We start from the raw sequence: 22551 nt of genomic DNA on the forward strand, positions 1-22551 counted from the left end.
GCCCCATCCCTGGCAGCATTCAAGGCCAGGTTGGACACAGGGGCTTGGAGCAAGCTGCTCCAGTGGAAGGTGTCCCCGCCTGTGACAGGGGTTGGAGCTGGATGAGCTTTAAGGTCCCTTCAACACAAACCAGGCTGTGATTCTATGACAACTCCCACAATCAGATCACACAGCAAAGTAAGGCCCCTAAAAGCTTTGGCTACAAAGGTTTAGGTTCTGTTTATTAAGTCTCAACAAGACAGAACAAAATACAGACAAGTGCCATAAGAGAGAAATCTTTCACCATTCACATCTGCCAAAGTATAATCAGAACAGCACAAACGAGATGGGGTGTACAGATACATTGCATGTATTTAAAGAAACACAGGTAATGCCAAGGGTGCTCCCACGACTCAATGAACAATTTCTTGGCAGACTGTCAACAAGAGCTCTTTCTTTAAGCAGGTTGAGAACAATTCAGTGATTACATGAGAGCTGAGGGAAACAACAGACCTCACAGTAGCTGTAGTGCTGGCACCTGAGAATTGCGAGCCAGTGCTCAGAGCCACGTCCTGAAGTTTGTTCTCAGTACGTTCCACCATGAGGTGAACACAGTGCCATAAATTAACACAAAACATAGCTCTAAACATAGTAATTGTGTGCGTGTGAACGTGCATGTGTGTGAAAAGCACAGAACGAGGACAGGAGAATTGTTTCCATCATCCAAATTGCACAGAAGACGTTAAAACAACAGGCACAAAACATCCATCACCCATCAAAGCGGAACAACTCCAAATACCACTGCTCCCTCCACACACAGCCAAAACCTTCTGCATAAATCTGGCCTGCAAGCAGGCCACAGGCAGGGCCAGATGTAAACAGCTTCACCGTGCAGGTAGAGTAGAAAACCAGCACTGGAACCAAGTGAAGTTCATGAGCAAAGCTTCAGTGCTTACAAAGAGTTTGTGCAAGACAACCCTTTCCATCTGTGTTGAGTGAGAACACACCAAGCTCCAATTCAGTCTCAGAATCTTTCTTTGCATCTTCCTGAATTTGGTAACAAACTCAGCATGTGGAGTCATTTGGGTGAGACCGGGGGCATGTTCTCATCACCTCCGCTTAATAAATAAGTTTCCTGTCCAGAGACAGAAATTCAAGAATCAAACCAAATTACCAGCTTTGTCTGGCAATTTTGACTTCTTGATGTGCATTAGCTGTGGGGGAAGATTCACTGAGGGATCCAGGTACCTGCCACCCCTTGAACTCATTTTCAAGTGTCTTTCAGCTGAACTACACACTTAAAGTTACACAGGATTGCTCAGATACTGTTCATGGTACTGCTCTATTAAACCAGCTGTGGCTGACAAACCTCACTGAAGGCTATACACTACTTCTGCTCATATAAAAAGAGAATGTATGGAACACAGTGTTTAAATTAATAAATAAGGTTAAAATCACAGGAAGTGTTGCCACTAGCCCTTTCTAGAATGCATTTTAGAAGAAAAAGTCCATTTAACTTTCAGTCCACCAGGGAAGTACACAGGAGTTCCATCAAAAAGCTGTGCTTTTAAAGATATCTGGATTTTCTTCTTCCTCCTTGGAATCCCTTTTGTTTCGAGAGGCAGGTCTGTATTCTAATCTGGTAAAAAAGGAAAAGGAAATGCAGACAAAAAGAAAGAAAAATCACTTAAAAATAGATGGGAACAGAGGAAAAAAAGTCTTTGATACCCTGAGCCCTATTTGATATTACAGCCTCCTGATTTCACCATCCTTTTGGCTTCAGTTGGACAGGTCCCTTTCCTACACCAGGTGTATGCTCATGTGCCACCTTCAGAGCAGTGGCAAAATCACAAAGGTTCTCAATGCATTTTTAGGTCAGTTTAACTAAACTGGAAGAGTTCAGCCCTCCCCCAGTACTTTTAGAACCTAGGAAGAGAGATTATAACCCACAAAGTGTCCCTATAAAGCAACACATTTAAGTGCATTCATGGACTTCTATTCAGCCTTCAGAGTAAAATGATAAATTTGGAGCTGAGATGTCCAAAACATACACACTTGGGAAGAGGAATATGGTAATACTTGGGGAAGTCCATTCCCCTTCTCCATATAGAGAACACGTGTTAAGATCAGAAGGCGACACAGTGATACTTACCCTTTCACCAACAGCATTTGATCAATGGTGTCTGGAAGAGGCATTCCATAGCTTTCTGGCAGAAATAAAGTCAAAATTCCTGATAGCACAGTAAGGCTCCCCATCAAGATGTAAGGCAGGAATCGGTCATAGGCACCTAGCAGAATACATTAAACAAACAAGCAAGCTAGTATCAGTTCCAAGTCGCTGGTGATGTTTGTACCTAGGTACAGGGCTCTATCCATGCAAGACTTAAGCCTTCAGTAGAAAACAACCCAGCCAGTCCCCCTCATAGGCTGGTGTTCAAAGCATTGCTGTTATAAATGTGGGTTAAGGAACTCAAGGGACCAGGAAACAACAGCCGTAAGAGCTGCCCCTGTTCAGGCAATCAGATTGTGAGTCTTCAAAGCATCTCCTAAACAGCAGAAAAGCCCAATGACCTGCAGAGGCAGGACACTGACGTGGGTAGAAAGTATTGCTATCCATCCACCAGCATCTCCCCCCCAAAGGAGATCACTTACCGAGGTAAACGAAGTAAGGTGAGAGGATGCTGCCCAGCCTAGAGGCCATGGAACTCGCTCCAACTCCCATGTTTCTCACTACTGTTGGGTAGAGCTCAGCTGTGTAAACGTAAACTATTGAAAAGGCAGATGTGATTCCAAATTTCCCCAACATCACCAGCAGAATGGATAGTGCACGAATATCTGAAATCAAAATGCAGGAAGGACTTTTAAGCAAACTTTTATGCAAAGTAAAGCTCTGACAATTCATGGCATCTCTCAACTCTGTTATGTTTGTGTAACTCCTGCCTAATTCATCCCAGTGTTTGGCATCTTTTTCCCCTGCAGATCTCTCCAAGCATGGGCAATGTTTTTATGTTTTAATTTTTAATTATTAGGACTCAACATTTCAATTTCCTCTTGGGCATGGGGCTTCCTGCCAAGCAAAGAATAAGGAGAACAGAGCAAGAACGGGAGAGGTCCTCTCAGATTTCAGATCCTTGCTATTGCTCTCTATCCCTTTTTAATAAAATGAATCAAGTTAAACATTTGAAAGAAGTTATTTTTGGTTTCCTGCTCTGGTTTCTCATTAACATTCTTAGCTGCAAGTCAATAATTTAATTAGAGGAAGCTGGGTTGACTTGAACTGGGACAGAGTTGAAAATGAAAACAGATCAGTGTGCAACTGATTCACAACACATCTATTACCTGTATAACATAAGCAAGGCAGCACTTGTGCATTCTCTTGTTTATGCTTTGATTTGTAAACAAGTGCTAAGCAACAACAACCCTCATCATATTCCATATCATTATCAGTAATCAGTCCATAACTCTACTAATCTGTCCTGAAGACACCTACGGTTTGATATCCAATACATGTTATTCTGTCCTCCTTTCCAGTTGCCAAACATTATTTTAGTTATTGACATCAATTCAGTACAAGCATCTTTGCCAAGCAAAAATGCTTCCACAATGACTGCCCTGAATATAACTCTTGAAACAAGCCACAAAGAGACAGTCATTGACAGCTCCTTGGGAAGTAAGTTCTGCAGCCTCTTGGTAATCTCCTATCAGTCTGGTTTGTCTAGTCCTGGTTTTACACTTGGACCATACCAAGGCACCTGGTGAGGGATGTGCACAAAAGGCAAATCTGGACTACAATGCTAATCCCAACAGACTACAAAGCCAAAAGTGTATTTGAATTGACATGTGTGAGCTCCTTGTGCAGCAGCACGGAGAACCAAGGGACAAAGACAGGAAATAAACATCTGTACTTAGTCCCCCTCAGGACACTTTTCCTTCACATCTGCCTAGCGCAGGGTACTGCACTTCACCTATCATGCATATTTGAGATCAACTAACGATTCCATACGTGAAGGCACGAGCTGAATGAAGAGAAGAACACAGCCTCCCAAGAATAACGCAGCAGCCATTGAGTACCGTCGCGGGAGATTTCGAAGCAGCAGCCAGGAAATAATGTAGGCTGGAACTTCAATCACTGCCGAGAGGAAGCAGTTCACATAGACATCTCCATGCAGGTTAGGTGTGTCAAGAGACAGTCCAAAATAACCAACAGAGATTATCATCCTGAAAGAAGCAGAATAACACGATCAGACTAATTTCTCTTCTTCCTGAGGCTGCTGTGAACCTCTGTTACATCTGCTAAGCACAGAAACCACTCCCGAAGGCAAATTCAGCATGTGCCAGATTCTTTCACCTCTGAAGCAGCTGAAGTGCCAGCTTCAGAAAGAGCAAGACAGCAATTTAACAGTGCTGATGCTTTTTATCTTCCAAGTTGCTCCTGAATTCAAAGAATAAAATATATTTTAAAAGACTAAAAATACCCTATTCAGCATTACCACAATGAGGTAACTCCAGAGCTGTTGCTAGCCTTGCTGAGGCACAGGTTTATGGGCCCATGGTCATAGGTCCTTCAGCTAGAGAGGTCATACAACTTTTCTGATGCCACTGCATGACTGTGCAACTGTCCATCCCACTTTTGTTCAGATCCTGCAAGGAAGCTCTGGGCATTTGTCACTATTAGATATCTCATTTGTCTCTGCTTACTGTGCTGATGGAGAGGGGCTGACTACTTCTCATGTATTCCTCTATATATTAATACCATACATCCCATATCCTGGGAGAGAAGTGATGATCATTCCTAACGTGAGGATACAGAAGTTCTTGATACTAGTTGCTATAGTCTTAAACTGGAAGTCTGGACCACCAAATTTTACTGCTGCTGTGGTGTACCATAGCTCTTTCTTATATTTACCAGGGAGCTCTGGATGAAGAACATTGTTTCTGGGTCATTACCCTCTATGCTTTGTGTATAAAGTCAGAGAGAAGGAATACACCATCACAGCAGACCCAAACAATCAGGGATTCTCTCTGCCATGCCCCAGGGTGGCTGGGCAGCATCCAAGCTATGTCTGCATGGCTCGGTGCTTGGGCTGCTCAGCGCAGCAGGACAGAGCCTAGGGGCGAGGAACACTTTAATTGTGCCACCTTAATTGTGCTGCTGCCAGATGAGGGCTGGCTCCCACACAATGAATGGAAACACACAACTGGCCTGAGAGACAAATCCTGTCATGTCTTGGGAGATGCTGGGAAGACAAGGTCATGCTTCACCAGCAACACACAATAAACAAGGAAATAATGGGCACTGGCTCAGGACTCGCCCAGGTGCAACGGTGGGTACAAAGCACTCAGCACTTCATCTCCTTCAGCATCTGTGTTAGAACAGAACTGGAGCAAAATCACTGCACAGCACAATGTGAGTCACTGACAAGAGGGAAGTTCTTCCTCTGGCTCACTTGACGTGGAAGAGCCTTCATGGTCCAATTGCTTAAAATAAGTTGCATTGTACCTGGGAAAGTATGAAGTCATAGAGCTGAGGGTGACCCCCTGCTGCTGAGTGTGCCCTGCCAGCTACAGCTTTTCTTCTCAGAGGTAGGTACTCAGTGTTTTCCACAACACTGTGCTCCTAGGAGTTATGCACAATAAGCTGTGTTTGCTGGAACTCCCTTGCAGCAGCAGTTTGTCTCAGTTTATCACACTGCCAGATCTTGACACAATTCTATATTTTGCAGAAAACCTCTAGAGGTCTTTACACACCCCAGGGTGAGAAGAGGCCAAACTTCCTCCTCCCTGATGCAAACCCAGCAAAGGGATTAGTGTAAAGGTTGCTACTTACTCAAAATGAACAAAACACTTGGCAATATGTAAAGGGGATACACTGCTACCTGCAACTACCCTCTTTACAGAGCTTCTTTTATGAGCTCTTTTGGTTCATAATACAGCACATATGGAAACTGAATTGATATTCTTGGTGATGGGCAATGGAATCTGGTTTAAATATTAGCTAAGTCATCCTTTGACCCAAAAAGCCACATCAGCTTGTACACGCTGGCAGCTCTGTGAACTGACCTCCAAAGCTTTGCCCCACTAAAGCACAGGAACATTGTTCACAAAGGTGGTAAATAAACTTACTTAGTCCCAAAGCACTTAAGAGACCTTCTTGGTTAGGACACTGCAGGTACATGCACTAACTGAAGCTCACTTTTATAGCCTCTGGCAGGCTGTAAGTTACCCTCCCTGTTTTCTCTGAGCAATTACAGCTTCACTGAGATTTGCCGTAAAGGTAAATGACAACTGTTTAATCAAAGCATGGCTTCAGCTAGTGCAAACCCCAGGTGAAGATGGCAGGAAGACAGAGCAGCCAGCAGGAAAGTCTAGGGAAATCTCAGATTAAAACGTCAAAGGCAGCTTTATCCCTTTAAGAGACAACACAAAAGTAATAGGAAGATTCTCCCCCCTAAGTCAAGCATGGATGTGTTCAGATCCCTGTAGTTCTCTGACCGGAGGACAGGGCATGACTTACTCCTCTTTGAAGACTCTGTTACACTCAGAAAAGCATTCCTCAAGGCACAATATAAGGCAGGATTCCCACACATCATCACCAACTGATCTGATTCTGGCTCAGTTTAGGATATGCCTGACTGCTTCAGAAAGGAATAACAATCCAGATGTGTTTCTAGACTGTTACTGAGATTAAGAACCTACATAACCAGATTTCTGTTGCTTCAGCTAGCAGGTTGTTGGCTCTTGAGCTGGTTTTGTATGAATCTCTTCAGAACACCTTTGTGTTCAAAGACCAGGTTTGAAATGGTTTGCTGCTTTTGTGCTTGTATACTCCTGAACCACGCTTGCTTACCAAATAATCACTGACATAATCGTGACAGTGAGGATATTTCGGGTTCTCACTAGATCCAAAATGGTGTATGTCTGCTGCTTTTGGGAATCCAGGTCTTGCAGCTGGAAATAACAACAACAAAGATAAGATCATTAACTTCCTGCAAGCAGAATTACTGTGAAAGTAATCCCCTCCCATAGCACACACTGCAGGGCTGAAACAGGTGCCTCAGTTTTACCTAAACTCATATAAGCCCTAAGAGCCAACTATCTGTGAAAGTACTTGCTCCTCCCTCATGTAAAGACACTTAAAACAGGCTGAAATTAGTAATGATTTATTCTGCCTGAGGAATAAATTCTGCCTGAGCAACTGCTTATTGTTACTTTTGTACTTGAATTATAAAGTGACAGCATTAATTCATGATTTATATCTCACTGCTGGTAGGGTCTCACATCCAGTTTCGAGCACTGCACCTTGAGGAGCATGCAAATCACTGCACCCCAACAAGAAGAGAGCAACAAGGATGAGAAGACACTTGAAAAACATGATCTGTAAAAGCAGAGGGTTTATTTAGGGCCAGAAGACCAAAGACCAAGAACGGTCTTCAAAACCCAGCAAAAGAAGGGATAAACTGTCTGCAGTAGACCTGTAGGACCAGGCAAGAAATAATGAGATTAAACTGCAGCAGGGTAGATTCAGTAAATGACTCCTCATGCTGGATCCACAGTAATGTATTTGAACAGAGAGAAACTGGCTAATGAGTTGAAGAGTCCTCACCATTATCTAGCCTGGTTTTGAGATGATCTTTAAGAAGCAAAGCAAAGCAAAGAAGGGCAACAAACTTCTCCTTTCCCCATGAAACTTTCCAGCTCCTCAATATAAAACCACTTCCATGTAAACAATGCAAAGGTACTTGTTCCTGAAGCACATGAACACGTTTGGTGCTCAATAAGATTGGAAAAATAGAAAGAATTTAAGGCTTTTTTCGACTCCTCAGATTCAGACTCTTAACTAGAAGTAACAGGGCCAAGCTTTTCAGAATATATAAAAGGTGATGTAAGAAGACAAGTTCCATTGATTTAAACTACTGACTCTGATAAAGCAGAAGAAGAATCACAGTTTTCTAGCCAGGTGATATTTTGCTATCACAATAGATGGTATGTTTTCAGGATTTATCACAACTGCTCACTCATCAGCTTAATGGTATCTTTAACAGCCTCACAGCAAGAACATTAACAAGAAAAAAACCCACACATCCACCTGAGCATCCTTAGCACTTTATCCACCTCAGAATTAAAATGAAGAAAGGCAATACTAAAGTATTTGGGCATCTTTTGAATTGGAAGCTGCCAAGCCAATACCTCACAATACTGAAGACTTCTCTTTCCACAACTAGAAGACTCACTCTTGCTTGACGGACCTCTATGAAGTGCAAGCACAATAAACTGCATACAGAGATCACTTCCTCCTTTGGTTTTGTAAGTCAGTGTGACCTGAGGATGTCAAATTAAATTCCAGTATGCTTAAAGACTGAATTGCTTTTGTTGGCACCGTGTACTCCATCGTATGTGCAAATAAGTTACCTATAGAAATGAACTATGGTTGTAGCTACAGTAGAGTGCAATTACTCTAAACTTAACTCTTTCCCTGGTCTAACATACCATCCTCTAATCTATTAGTTCAGTTTAAAATCCCTTTTCCCCTAAAACATCAAGCTGGTTCAGCAGAAGTAGCTGGATGTATTGCAGGACACCACACACCAATAAAGAGACAAAAGCAACCATTAGTTTAACTTAATTCTTCATCAACCTCTCTTCCATATTCAGTTAGTGAGGTTTTTTTTTTGGCAGGGTAGTTGCTGGACACTGATTTGTGGCCCTTATCTCTTGTCCCTCAACTCAAAACATATGTTATCTTCTCCGCACCTTGTAAACTGTATCCAAGCTAATGGGAACATGAAAGGAACATGAAGTTTATGTAATCCCTGCAGTCAGGTGAAAATTCTTTGAGTGCTATTTTGCTGTGACCTGGAGGGTAAACCTGGAGGGTCTGATGCTTGTGCACACCCAATTGCAGTGTATTTGACTTCATAAATCTTTGTTGTCTAAGAAAAGCAAAGTTCTTCATGTTTCATAGCTTTCCCTCTGCCTGAAGCCAAACCTCCCACGAGTCAGCTTCAGTCAGCTCTGCAGCTCCCAGCCTTTCTCATAAATCACATGATCTTTCCTAAGCATTCTCCAGTTTTGCCACTATTTGTTGCCAAGAAACCAGCAAACAGGAAACAAAAAAAAGGAGGAAACCACCCCCCCAACCAAATCAACCATAAAACAAAATCAGGAACAGCAAAATTCAGCCACAGCTGATGAGAAAAAGAATGAGCATGGCTTTTAGGAGCTGAATATATGAACAACACAATCCCTGACAGGACAGGCTAGAACAAGAAGCTAAGAGAAGAGCAGGAAGGGCTAAATGATGGTTTGAAATGAAACCCGTAACCTGAGCATTTCTACTCCCCTCATATGGGATAACTCAATCAAGCAGCCTCTGTCTGTGCTCTGCAGCTTGTTAGCAACCAGTCACCTGCAGGATCCTAACTGGTTTTGAAATCTCCAGAGCCTGAATGCTGCAGGTGCTGCTCCCCAGCTGCCCAGGGCTGAGGAATACTCCAAACATGAGCTGGCATTGCTCCTCCGAAGGAGGAGAGTTCTAAAGAACTCACATTCCAAAGGCAGGAGGGCTGAGAGCCAGCCAGATTCCCAAGAACCTCTCTGCAGTGTGAATAAGCTTCCTGAAAACCCAAGAGGCAGTGAGCCTCTTTCTTCACAGCTCTGCAGAAAGCAGACATGGGAACAGGGCAAACAGACCACTGATGGCGAGAAGCTCTCTCTGCACTGAGTTTTTTGGCCAGGCCATTACTTTGACCTTGAAAAGTAAAAAGATGGGCAGGAGTCTTGCATTTAAACATTTAAACTGCCTGTTCATCAAGCTCATTTCCCTTTGAGCGCCACAATGTTAATCTGCCTTTCCTAAAGTTAATGTGCAATGATTTATCTGTAAACAAGCCCCCTGAAAACCGGCCCATCCTGCTGCAGAAGTCAGCAGTTTCCCCTTGTCCAGTGTTTCCTTGCCCCTGCCTTCTGCTGCTTTGTAATCCAACCCCATTCTTAGACAGCAAACAAATCAATGTTTCTTTCTAAGAACAGAAGATAGAAGATTCCAGGGACAGTGACCTTAAGCAGATGTTGCAGCCAGAGCCAATTTTCTGTTCTCCTGCCACTCACAATGGGCGCATTTTCATGGCTACAGCACGAAAAGAGGACTAAAAAGGAAAAAAAACACCATGTCCTATGAATATCCAGGGAAAAAGCTCTCCTCAGAAGATCTGGGTCCTGCTGGCATTCTCTCTCTGTCCCAGCAAGGCCAAGATGTCTGTCCTACTATCTACAGATAAGTCTGAACAGGCAGTTTGTTTGCTCCTCAGCTCAGTTTAACCCAAGCAAAGCCTTTTCAATGTCAACAGCAAACACTCAATGTGTAACCATCTGCCCTAGCCTGGGACAGAGGCCTTGAAAAGCAAGTGAGCATACAAGGGATCGTCCCATAATTACAATACCAATTGTCAACTAGAACACAATTGGGCAACTGCCCCGACAGGTTCTACATGTCTGCTGAGGAAGGTGCCATTCTCCTGGATTAGGCAAACACTCTGTCTGTCTGACCTTTGGAAGTCATGTCTGAATGAGTGTGGAACTGCTTTTACACCCTAAGGTCACCAAACAGATCAGACAAAGGGAGATACCCACAGGACACAAGTACATGTTGGAAGAAACAGATGGGAAGCAAAGATACTGCTACCTACTCCACCCTAACAGGGCTCAAGTTTTGCTTTCCTTAGCATGCAGTAAAACATGGAATTGAATACAAACTAGAATGACATTAATTCCAGTGCCACTCATCAGGATTAGTCTTGTGTTAAGATTTATAGAACTACACTAGGATGTGCAAGTACAAAACCTGTTCAGCCCTGGTATTCAGATCACAAAGCAATAGTTACCTGAAGTTCATTACCTCCCTCAAAAAATAGAGTGTAAAAGGGAAAAGGTGGCTGTAAACTGGATCAAAAAGAATGTATGCTGACATTCCCATGGGAATGGGACAGTAAGGGCTTTGCAAATCTTAATGAAGCAGGAAAGGGCATTCTGCTTTTCAGGAAAAGGATGACCTTTTACTCATCTGAGAAGTACATAACAACACTGAAGGCATAACTCAATTCATACATCTGGAAATCAATCACTTTACATGGTCATTAATAGGTTCAATGGATGCTAAATCGATCTTACATCACTCGGGTGAAGTATCACATCTGGGGCTGTAATGCCGTTAGTTTTTGCAGCCTTTCGAATGATGTCTTCTGCCTCCTGAAATCTTCCCTGGGATATCAGCCACCGAGGAGACTCCGGAATGACCCTGTATAAAAAGTTCAGAGTAACAAGCACTGCTGCAGGCATCAGTCCACATTGTTCCAGGTATGAAGGTCTCAAAACCTGTCACATCTTGCAGAAATTCGAGCAATGGCAACAGAAATCAGGTTTACAAGAGCAGACTAGCACGCTGGACAAGAGCAGACCAAAATGTGTTTGTGGGTTTTAGAAGTACTAAAGAAATTAGCAATGACTCAGAGAAAAAAAGAGCAATCAAAACCTTCAGAGTATGGGAAACAGCTAGAGGAATTCAGAAACGTGACTACACAAGTAGCATTCTGTACGTGAAGAGGTGCATCCTTGAAGAGTAACACACGTACAATTAGTAACTGGAAATACTGTCACAAAGGCAAGTCAGAAAGCAGAATCACCAGTTATTCAATCCCATGAGAATCTGGAGGGAGCTACAAATGGCTAGCGAGGAAACATCACCACCGTGTGGACTATTTGAGCGCTACATGCCACCTAAAAGTAGTATTCGACTATGGAGGAAAACACGGAAGCCTCAGATGTGCAAGTATCGATCTGTAGTTTCCCAAATCTACGTCAGCCGAGCATTGCCCAGCTTCCCAAAACAACCGGTTTCTCCTGCCCTTAGTTGAGGCCTAATCATGGATTTAAGATGGTGCAGAAGGATGATCATTACTGACTTTTTATTTATTTTCTATGTATGTGCATTACTTCATTTTATAGAGGCCTACAGAAATGAAGAGTAGGCTTCTCAGGCATAAGTCACATCACCCACAAAGCTATGGACTTGCAGCTGGGACACAACGTCCATTCTTCACCTGCCCGTTCCTGAATTTCATTGGTAAAGGCTGGTTGGAGTCTGGACCTTAGAAACCTGTAGACAGGACTTGTTAAAGACTGAAGTCTTTTAACTTATACTCACCACCAGAGCGGGATGCAGAGCAGCCCGGGTAAAGTGAGCGCCAGCAGCAGCATCCGCCAGTCCCTGATGAAGTAAGCAAACAGTGGCAGCAACATGTAGCCAAATGCATAAAATATGCAGACACCCAGCGTGCAGAACAGCACCCGGATTGACTTGCCAAGGATTTCTGTGCCTGTTCAAAACAGCAGAGGGAAGGGCAGTATTTAACTTAACAGCAACCACATAACGTACCAAACCCACCTCTAATAACTGGCTTTGAAATACAGTAGTTAGTGCAGTGTGCTGTCTGGTTTTAGAGGCACCAGAGATCTGCTTCATGCAGTGATCCTTCATCAACCGAGGTAATTATATATAAAACAGGAAGAGAACTGGGCCATAAAGTATTTCTGTGGCTCACAGTAGCTAATACTTCTCTGTATCTTCTCAGAATCTCACATTTTACTTGAGGAACTAAACCTACCTAATATACAGCAAAATATTCACAACAATTAACCTCAGCTTGATCTCTACAGGGTCCTCTCCAGCTCATGGAGAGAAACCAGCTTCTTTATGGAATAATTCAGAGATGCCTGAGTTAGGTCCCTGACCTGTATCACCTTCTGAAAGACTATTTTGCTATTAGCCCAAAAAGCCTTACAATCTTTTGATGTACACATATATTAAATCAAAAAGGCACTCAGGCCCCAAAACGGACAACAGAAATCCCTGAGAATTCATGTCTTACGTGTCTTATCGCTCCAACCAGAAGATGGACTTTGTTCCAAGTAATAGATTTTTGGCCTTTTTAGGATGGTAAGCCACAGAATTAATTCAGATTGTACCTCTATCGACTGGAAACTTCCAAAGAGAGAACAAGTTATCCACATGTGGTGAGGATGTGTTGCTGCCTGGCAAACAAATCAACCCTAAGCCAGTACTGAAAAGGAGCAGGAAAAGCACAAGACAAGAGAACACATATTGTGCCCAGCAGGACTTTCATACCAAGAACAAACGCTGCCACGTAGTTGGAGATCTGCCCCATGCCGACCAGCATGAATAACACTGAAAACATCTCCCAGCTGGTAGAGAAGACCTGTATGAAGCTGAAGCCAGTCTGCATCGCCAGAGTTGCAAACAGCACTTTCTTCCTGCCAAACCTTCCATGGACAGATTAAAGAAAGAAGAAAAGAGGTTATTACACAACAGCACAAATGAAATCTTGAGACACAGAAAAATACGATTACTCATATAAATTCTCAGGGAGATACAAAACATTTGCAGAAAGCAGAGGTTCGGGAAACATGACACAGGCACAACTACTCTAAATACATTAAAACATCCACTGGCCAAGAGAAAGTAACATTCCAAGGGCTGCTACTTAAGTTGCCTTTAAGTATATGCTGGGACACTATTTTTTATTTACTGATAGTATGAATAAGGAATAAAATCATCAAATTATTTCAAAAGCAGGAACATGAGATGCTCCTTTTCTAAGGAGCCACAGCTCATGACATAGAGCAGCATGGTAAAACATGAAGAAGGAAAGCTTCTGAAGGAGAGCTAAACCTGAGGTGTGTAAGATGCTGTTATCAGTGGAGTGATCCCATGCTGTAATCTTCGTTCCTCTTGGTAAAAAATGAACCAATTTAAGGGACTCCAGCAGTTCTACTGATGAAGTATTAAAGATAAAAGGAAATTAAACTCAACCCAACCCATCAAGCTGTTGTAGAAGTCAGTGCCAATGTCCTGTGAGAGGAACTGGATGAGCTGCACCAACGGTCTCCATGACAGTGCCTGTGCCATCATGTGAAGGACCCACAGGAGGAGACTCCTGTGACCGTGAAAGTGGGAAGCTAATGGCTTTTGGCACCAGAACTGCTCCTGCTTCACCTGTTGGGCAATTTCCATGTAAAACACATGGCATCCTTGTGGCAGACAAAGGGTTGGGAGCTCTTTTGAAGGAAGCACCCAAGCCCTGCAGCAGCACCAGGATGAACTGGTGGGAGATGCCTCATAGTGAAGAGTGGAAATGTGAGAGCAGCCAGAAGGCACAGAACTCTGTCTGGGGATGGATGAAGAGCCAGCTGAGAGCTTATGGGTCAGGATTAGCAAGTAGACCAACACTGGCATTGCTGTAGGTGTCCACTGCAGTCCACCTGGTCAGCAAGAAGGAGGCCAGCTTCAGACAACCACAGGAAGCCTTGTGTTCAAAGGCACTGGCCATTGTGGGGGATTTGAAGGACAAGACCCAGGAAGTTTCTGGCATGCTTTCATGATAACTTCCTAATGCAGATGACTTAGGAGCTGGCAAAAGGAGACATTACTGGACCTCAAGCTGGCAAACAAGGAGAGCTGTTTGGGGATGTAAGGGCCGGAGGCTGCCGTGGCTGCTGGCTGTGCCATGGTGAAATGCAGGATCATGAAGGGAAAAACAAGGCAGAAGGGAGTATCACTGGGAGAGCAAACACTGGCTTCATCAGCAATCCGCTTGGAAAAATCCATGCCATACTGCTCTGGAGAGAAGTCCAGGAGAGCTGCTTGCTTTTCAAGGATCACTGCCTCCAAGCTCAAGGTTGGTCCAACCTGATGAGCAGGCGACCACGCAATGGCCCTGAACGATGCTACAAGATTCGTGGCACAGGGATTGTGTTTCAAAGAAATATAAACTCTGCAAGGGAATCAGCAAGTTAGAGGACCACATACTGTTCTCTGACAATCAGGAAGACAGCACACATTGCTCTGCACAGCAAATCCCAGGGAGAGAATTGGGAAAACTGAGCTTTAAAAAACAAACCAGATGACTTTTTATACCACAAAACCTAATGGCTTCTTCCAATTCATTACGGTTTGTACTGACTGACAAGAAAGCCTTGCTTCCCTGGAGTACAGCTGAGCAGCACTCATACTTTGAGCTTCCACACATGCAGATCATCGGATTTGAATGCTGCATTTGATGACGACGAAAGAAGCTATAGGTGTTTACGCAAAGAGTTTCAAATCTGACCTCAAAAAAGGGAAAACAAGCCTCAGGAATCCCTCTGATCATGGTCCAAAGTAATTAGAAGAGAAAATCCCTAATCTGATATTTCCAGACAAAATTTATCTCCTACACCTGCTCCTGGCATAAACCCAGTTTGCTGCAGAAGTGCTTTTGCTGAAAACATAAACAGATAAAGACAACCCCCCCAACAATCTTTGTACCACTCTGTTCTATCTAGTTCAGGACATGTTCCCTATGCACTGTGTACCTTCAGATTAGACAGTCACGGAACAAAGATGTGTTAGCAATCGCAGACAGATACAGGAAACTTCACATACACAATCGCTTACAAAACAGCACCAAACAGAGCCAGCAGCTCTGGTGTATATACTTTACTTGTCTGAGAGCTGTCCCGATATGAAAGACCCAAGCAGGACGCCCACGAAGAACAGGGAGGTGCTGAGGGGTCCCTTCCAGTCGTTGTCACACACAAGGTTCCACTGCAGAGAGAGAGAACATGAAAGTCTTCTGGTAAACAAGACTTCCCCTCCCTTTGAAACACCTCGGCTGAGCCTGGATGAAAGTGTGCTCTTTGGACAGAAAACCTCCGCAAGAGGAATGAGTAACCTGCTGCGGGGATGCAGCTCCATGAAAGCAATGGGAAGGGATGCTGGGCTGCTATGTCTGAAAAATCTCTCCTTATTTCAGACTTCGTAACCCTCAATTATTCTTGCACTTACTCCCCAAACCATTCCAGCCTCCCACCACCTGAGGTGCAGACATCAGCTTTCCAAGCGCTGCTCCAATAAACCCTGTAACACCATCAATTACACATCATTCCAGAAGCTCCTGTCAAAACTGTGGCTTTCTACTAACAAATTCAAACCACTCACATAAGGGATTTAACTTGCTATAGTTATCAATGTCGTGTGGATTAAAACCTGCAATTAACATTCATAATTAACTCTGCAATTATTCTATAGAAGCTGTACTTCATTACAGATTAAAGAACATTTGAGCAATTCTGTGATGACCCCAGAGGCTAATCCAAGTTGCCAGATCCATTTTACTGAAGCTTCCTGGCTGCAACTACACAGTGAATGATCAGCACCAAATTCATATAGGCCAAAGGTCCCAGTAGTTATCACAAGCCTACACATGATGGCACTTACCAGGAAATAAAATACTATGAATACAAGTCTTGCATTACTAAAGACTTACCTACTCACAAAGAACCATCTTTGCACCAGCTACTGGAGCCAGTCATCTTCAATCACAGAACTAAAATCTACCCAGCCAAGACTCTAGCTCAGTGATTTACAGTCATTACTAAATAAGTCATTATGTTCCAGCTGACCACCTTGTACCTGTGAGTTGGCATCCCCCTGTACTTTGACATGAGGCTGTGGCCCATTTGGCTTTCCAGACACTGATGTGCTTGTGCTCATTAACAAACACTTTCTTCTGGCCACTAAGGAGAAACCTGCTTGGAAGAGTTCATGGTAATAAAATTGTTTGCACTGTTCTGCCAAAAGCTCCTTGCATTGGCAGCTGGGACCATAGTGGTTCTTTAAATGTGGTAATGATTACCAGCTTGTTTTTCTCTCCACTCTACTAACACCATGTTAGGAGCTGTTATGCTGAAGATCACTTGAACCAGGCACCAAAGTGAACTTCAACACCAAATTTCCAAGGAAAAACTGCCTTGGTTGTGCAATACCAGTTATTTACAGACTCCACAGATGCACAACCATCAGAACAAAAGGGTTTTAAGGTCTGTTACTTCTTGCCCCAGTAAATGAATGTTGACGTCTTCAACTTCTCAATAACTCACCAACAAGGTCTACGCTATTGCTTGTCAGTGATGGTGGCATCAGCCTCCCAGAACCATTCCACAACCATACCCTTCCCTCAGCTGTATGTTGCCCAAGAAGTCACTGGAGCATCACTGATAGAAGACCAGCACCACAAACAGCGAGTGTCCCAGTAGTTACTGATGGAATCCTGCTGCTGGTAGTGCTGTTTGGACACGGTATAACATGACCCAGTACTCTAAAATCATGTGCTTTTTTTCATTTCTTAGTATCTTTTCAGTTGGCCTGCCAGCTCTAACGGTCTTTGCCCCAGTGAATGAGATAAGATTAACCCCGGCAAGGTATGGGGGGCTCCAAACAGGAGAAAAGCACTGAGCTGCTGAACACTGGTACTCAATGCTCTAAGCATGGCACAGAGCATCCTCACTCCATTTTATTACAACTTCAGAAGGGGACACCCTCTGCTGCAGTTTAAACTTATCTTCTTACTCAGAGAGCTTGCACTGTAGCTTCTTCCTGAACAATGACCAGGCTGGGGTGATGCCTACCAGTATCCTCACACCTACCGGCAATGATTACTTATGCATTGGAGTAGAGATGTGTGGTGGGATATTCACCTCCGTAAGATTCCTGGCTGATACCAGCTGCTGGTGAGGGTGGGTGGGAAGAGGGGACTGGTAGAAGACCCGAGCAAGAAGTATTATGGCAGGTTCAGCTAGGATTACACTAAGGAGAGGCTGTAGAACTGCATCAGTCTTGCTAGACTAGCATTTCCTACACCTTTCCAACATGTGACTGAACACTAATATAACTATCAAAAAAGGAAACTTGCCTGCAGTTTTCACACAAGCCACAATCAAAATGCAGACTCCAAGATGAAATATTTTGAGTTCTTTAAACTGCAAGCTGTGAACAGCATTCACAGCCCAAAATAACAGCATCACACTAAAACCACAAGGTAAGCTCAGGCAGACAGGATGCCACAAGTCCAGCTGAAGGTACTGCTGTACCACAAGTGAGAAACACTGTTCCTGGGTGTTCTCCAGATACTTCAAAACCTGGAGGGGCAAGGAGTAATTTCCTGTGTGCAGGCTCTGCGTCCACTGCACTTGCAAAGCAGCCCATGCCTTGAAAGGAGAGCTGGCACCTCATGAATTGCTAACACTAAATCCTGCAGTGGCTCTCATCCAGACACTGATGCAGCTCCCTCATCCTGCTTCCCTTTCACTGCAATTATATCACCTTGTAAGAGATGGCAAAAGAGGAAATAACAGAATTCTAGCTGCTAATAACAAGATGCCACTCTACATAAGGATAAAATTTGCCTGACATTTTCAATGCATCATAACATGGAAATTGCAAGTTTAATTATAGAGGAGTTCTCAAAACATTGTCAGGCCTTGCAATAGCATCACAAGAAACAAATATATACCAAATACAGACCACTACCAAATATGTTTTGAAAGTTACAAGTAGTTGCAAGGCCACCACCAGTAGAATTCAGGGCTTCATTTGACAAAAGGCTGTTTCTCAGATGAGAGAGAACTGTTCCACCACAGAAAAACTCCCACTTCCCCAACAACATTACTACAACCCCGGACAAAGATGAACTGTGACAAATACAACAACTCAAGAGCCTCACTTGGTTACATCCCTGTTATAGAAGGAAAAACTCAATAGGAACAGGAACTTTTATAGCAACAATACCTGGTGTCCTCCCACTCCTTTATTTCTTTTGAAGCTGTCTTCCTCTAGCAGAGAATAACGCACAGTTGAAAACCGATGAGGGATGGTCCCATGTGCTAATATTTTCTTTATAAAGTCAACATGTTAGCAAGAGTTTTTGAAGCCAATCCAACCTCCTGTACTCTCTCTCCTACCTCTTGCTTCTCCCTGCAAGCAGAGGCAGGCTCTTCACAAACAATCTCGCAGCCTCACAACTGAGGACTCCGGAGCTCCGATTCAGAATCAGGTTTTGTTTATATCTATATAAACATACTCTGCTTACTCAAGAGCTATGAGCGTTATTAAACACCCTTTTCTCTGACAACACACTTGTATATTTCAAATACCTCGAACCTCTAAATGGGACATTAAAGCTCATTAGCCAAATACAAACAGAAGTCTGTATGTACAAAACATACATTCTGCTCCATTTCTCCCCTTGCTGCTGTTTTCAATTGTTACAGAGAGAAAACTTGCACAGAACAGGAAGGGAAGTGACAAATATCTTACAGCTCCAGCACAGAAACTGAACTACCCCTCATACATCACATTCTCGAGGGGGCTGGAGAAAAAGGACAATGTCTACCATGACCCAGGGTTATTCTGGTAAAGCAAAACAATACATCCCTCTGCCTTCCAAAGGGTGAACATGGAAACCTCTAGTTCCACAGCTGAACCATTTCTGTCATTCCAGATGTCACCACTGCCATCTCCACTTCCTTCCTGAAGGTCTGGCATAACCGGCTGATCTCCAGCAGGTCTGGCAGCACAGCAGGGCACTTGAATCCCTGTTGTGCAGGGAACGTAAACCTCTGGGCCCTCAGATCTGCCCAGAACTTTCTCTCCCTGCATGTCCAGACAGGACAGAGCACCAGCCCTGTGCAAGCCTCAGGACTCTTGGCAATACCTGCCACACGCATCCTTCCTTTGCCAAAACCAGTCCCTGAAGCCTGTAAGAGCACAACAGGCATAAACCACACAGCCCTGGAGCACACCTCCTGCCCCGATTTCAAACTGATGAACACCACAACACATCTTAGAAGCAGAGGGTGAACACATGTATACAAAATGTGCCTGTTTATGTTTCAGTATGTTAGAATTACTCCCATGTGGACTGCTGTATCATCTAACGTCTTCTTATATCATATTTCTGGTCCTCTCATGCTCTTAACTCCATTGCTCAATTCTATTCCCAGTTATTCAGTATAGCTCCATAACAGATCAGACTGGCAGAAGTTAGCCTTTTCCCTTAATTACCCTGGGTTTTATTCCTTTTATTACCACATAGGAACTTTTATTACTCCTACATTCTTTTTTATGGGACTTATGAATGAGTAAGAGTGACACAGATGGCTTCTTGAGCCAAGGCAAAGCTTTTCTCATCCCCTGAGCTACAGCATTTCAAGAAGTAAAAGACAGAAAGGGATTTTGTTACATGAAACTGGTTAAATACTGCAGACAGGGTAATAACCTTCTGTCGTTAGTCTGTGGGAGAAAAGGAAGGGTCTCTCCAAGCGAGGGGGCACTGAACGTTTTAAATCTCTGAAAAGCAGAACTATAAACGAGGACTTTATCCAGAGGCAGGAGGGATTCAGCAAAAAGCTTTCTTTAAAACAATTCCCCCTTCCCCCTCCCTTGGCTACGGAAATCTGGGACAAAGGTCCCCATGATTATTCAACGAGTGCAAGATATGCAACGAAACAAGATTGGTCAATCATGAAAGCAGCAGCAGCAAGCCAAGAAATGCAACGAGTTCAACACCAAAAACCTGCTAGTATGTGAAAGGCCACAGCTTTTGCAAAACTCCCTGGGAGGCATTAATAAAGGGAGAAAAACCCCAACCCCAACAGTGCCCCGGTGCATGATGTTTGGGCAGACAGACATTACCTCCCACAGGCACGGAACATCTGCCAACACCAGAGCTGCTGGGGAGGTGCAGCAAGATGTTAGCTCCTGTTTCTCATAGATTACAGGACTCCTGGACAATACCCTGAGAGCTCAGGATGTTTTAATTTACACCAAGGCAAAGCTCAGTGAAGAAACTCCAGAGACAAAGCTGAAACCGTGTCTAAGCCAAGTGAAACATTATAGTAAGGCACTGGAACAAAATCTGCATTTCAGCCGTGAATGGGACTCCCACGAGAGGATGCCAACTGCCTTACGCTGCTCTGAGAGCAGCCCAGCCTCACACAACAGTGCATTTCAGCAAGAAGCAGCATCTAGAGATTCAGAGCAGGTTTTCTCTCAAGCAGCTCTTTAGAAACAGGTGAAGGGATGCCTTGTGCATCACTTAAGGCCCTGCTGCTGTGTGCGTTTGAGGGAAGTTTCCAACAACTCCAGTGCCACCGTTCCATGATTCCCTGCGGTGCCATGGCTCCTCTCCCACACTCCCTTCCTCACTCCAGTCCTCCTGAGGAAGACTTCTGTGCTCTGTACTTAATAATTATGTTCATTAAATACTCACACCCATCACTATCCAAACATCCCATTATGCAAAGCAAGGAATAAGAGCAATTATAGTTCTGGCTCTCTAAAACTTGTCCACAGGCACAAACAGGCATTGGGACTGTACAAACGCTTTATAAGCCTTTTGAAATAAACCCCAGCAAACTGTACATGTTTGGAAATTCTAGTGTTCCTCAAAATCTATTTCCTTGCACTTTAAGTGGATAAGCACCTGTGGATCTCTTCAGCTTTCACCTAAAACAAGAGGGAACATTGGCACAGCTTCAGCTGTATTGCCTGCCCTGACCACAGGCTTGGCTCATAGGGTGCATACGAGCAGAGCAGAACATGACCTGCCCCTGCAGGTGAACAGGGACATCAAAGCAGCAGGCACGGTCAAAGCAGCGGCATCGCGGGCTGAACAGATGCAGTTCAGTATCCTTTAAGACACAACATCAGGGTTTCCTGACTGCTGCATTGTGCACAACAAAACCAGACCTTTCCCGAGCCCAATGAACCCTCCCCGAACCACCAGGCGGGCGCACCCACTGTTCCTGCACTGACCCCTGCTCCAAGCCACTATCCAGGTACCGCATGAAGCCCATTCAGCAGCCGCGCACATGCAGTAAACGCGCTGCGCTTAGAGGCTACTTTTACAAGGGAAAGCGAAGAGCCCCAGCATTAGGATAACCCCGCACCTCGGTGACGATGGTGGAGCGGTAGACGTCCCGGCTGTACTCCCAGCCGTCCCGGCACGGCTCCTGTTCCAGCGACTCCAGCTCCACGTCGGAGCCGGGCCGCAGCCCCAGCGCAGACAAGTTGGTGAGCGCGGCCAGGCGGTAGCGGCGGCAGCGGCTCGGCACGGCCCGCCCGCCCCGCAGCTCCAGCGGGATGCTGGCGTTCAGCCACTCCGCGCTCAGGTTGGCCCCGCTGGGCACGACGCACCGGTGCTCGGGGGTGCCGGCCATGAACACGATGGAGAGGCCGTTGAAGCCGTTGGGGATGATGCTGGCGCTGAGCAGGAAGAAGACGAGGCGCTGGAAGCGGCCCCATTCGCCCAGGAAAGCCGCCACCTCGTCGTAGTCGCGCATGGCGAGCTGCGGCCGCCGCTACCTGCGGGCCGGTCTGGCGCGGGCAGGAAGCGGCCACCCCGAGCCGCCAAGGAGCGCCTCGCCATGGGCCGGGCCTCGGCGGCGGGGGAGCGGCCGGGGGTGGGGTTTGCAGGCGGAGGTCCCTCAGGTGGGGCCGGCCGCTCACTGCCTGCGCCGCCGCCGCCCGGCCCGGCCCGGGCCCGCTCGGCTCGGCAGGCAGGCGGCTCCCAGCGTGCCCTGCGCCCGCACGGAGGCGCGGCGGGGGCTCGGCTCCGGTGCTCCGAGCCCCATGGCGGCCGGGGGAGCTGCCGGGTCCTGAGCCCCGCCTCGGCCCGAGGG

The 22551-nt window shown here is 45.0% G+C and overlaps 1 protein-coding gene across 2 annotated transcripts; it reads right to left on the reverse strand.

Moving 5' to 3' along the window:
- Window positions 1-200: 200 nt before the first annotated feature.
- LOC101878284 (solute carrier family 22 member 5) lies at window positions 201-22212 on the reverse strand. Of its 2 annotated transcripts, none has more exons than XM_034067110.1 (10): window positions 21820-22212; window positions 15534-15637; window positions 13160-13314; window positions 12179-12350; window positions 11146-11272; window positions 6827-6927; window positions 3983-4197; window positions 2632-2814; window positions 2132-2267; window positions 201-1613 (listed from the first exon to the last, which is right to left on the reverse strand). In XM_034067110.1, exons 1-10 carry the CDS (start codon window positions 22210-22212, stop codon window positions 1547-1549), a joined length of 1653 nt encoding a protein of 550 aa, XP_033923001.1. In that variant the 3' UTR covers window positions 201-1546. The 2 variants fall into 2 exon arrangements, with proteins under 2 accessions (XP_033923001.1, XP_005147336.2); XM_005147279.3 differs by having other exon boundaries at window positions 201-1618.
- Between the last annotated feature and the right edge of the window lie 339 nt (window positions 22213-22551).

This window comes from Melopsittacus undulatus, chromosome 10 (assembly GCF_012275295.1).
Source record: "Melopsittacus undulatus isolate bMelUnd1 chromosome 10, bMelUnd1.mat.Z, whole genome shotgun sequence".
Taxonomy (NCBI): domain Eukaryota; kingdom Metazoa; phylum Chordata; class Aves; order Psittaciformes; family Psittaculidae; genus Melopsittacus; species Melopsittacus undulatus.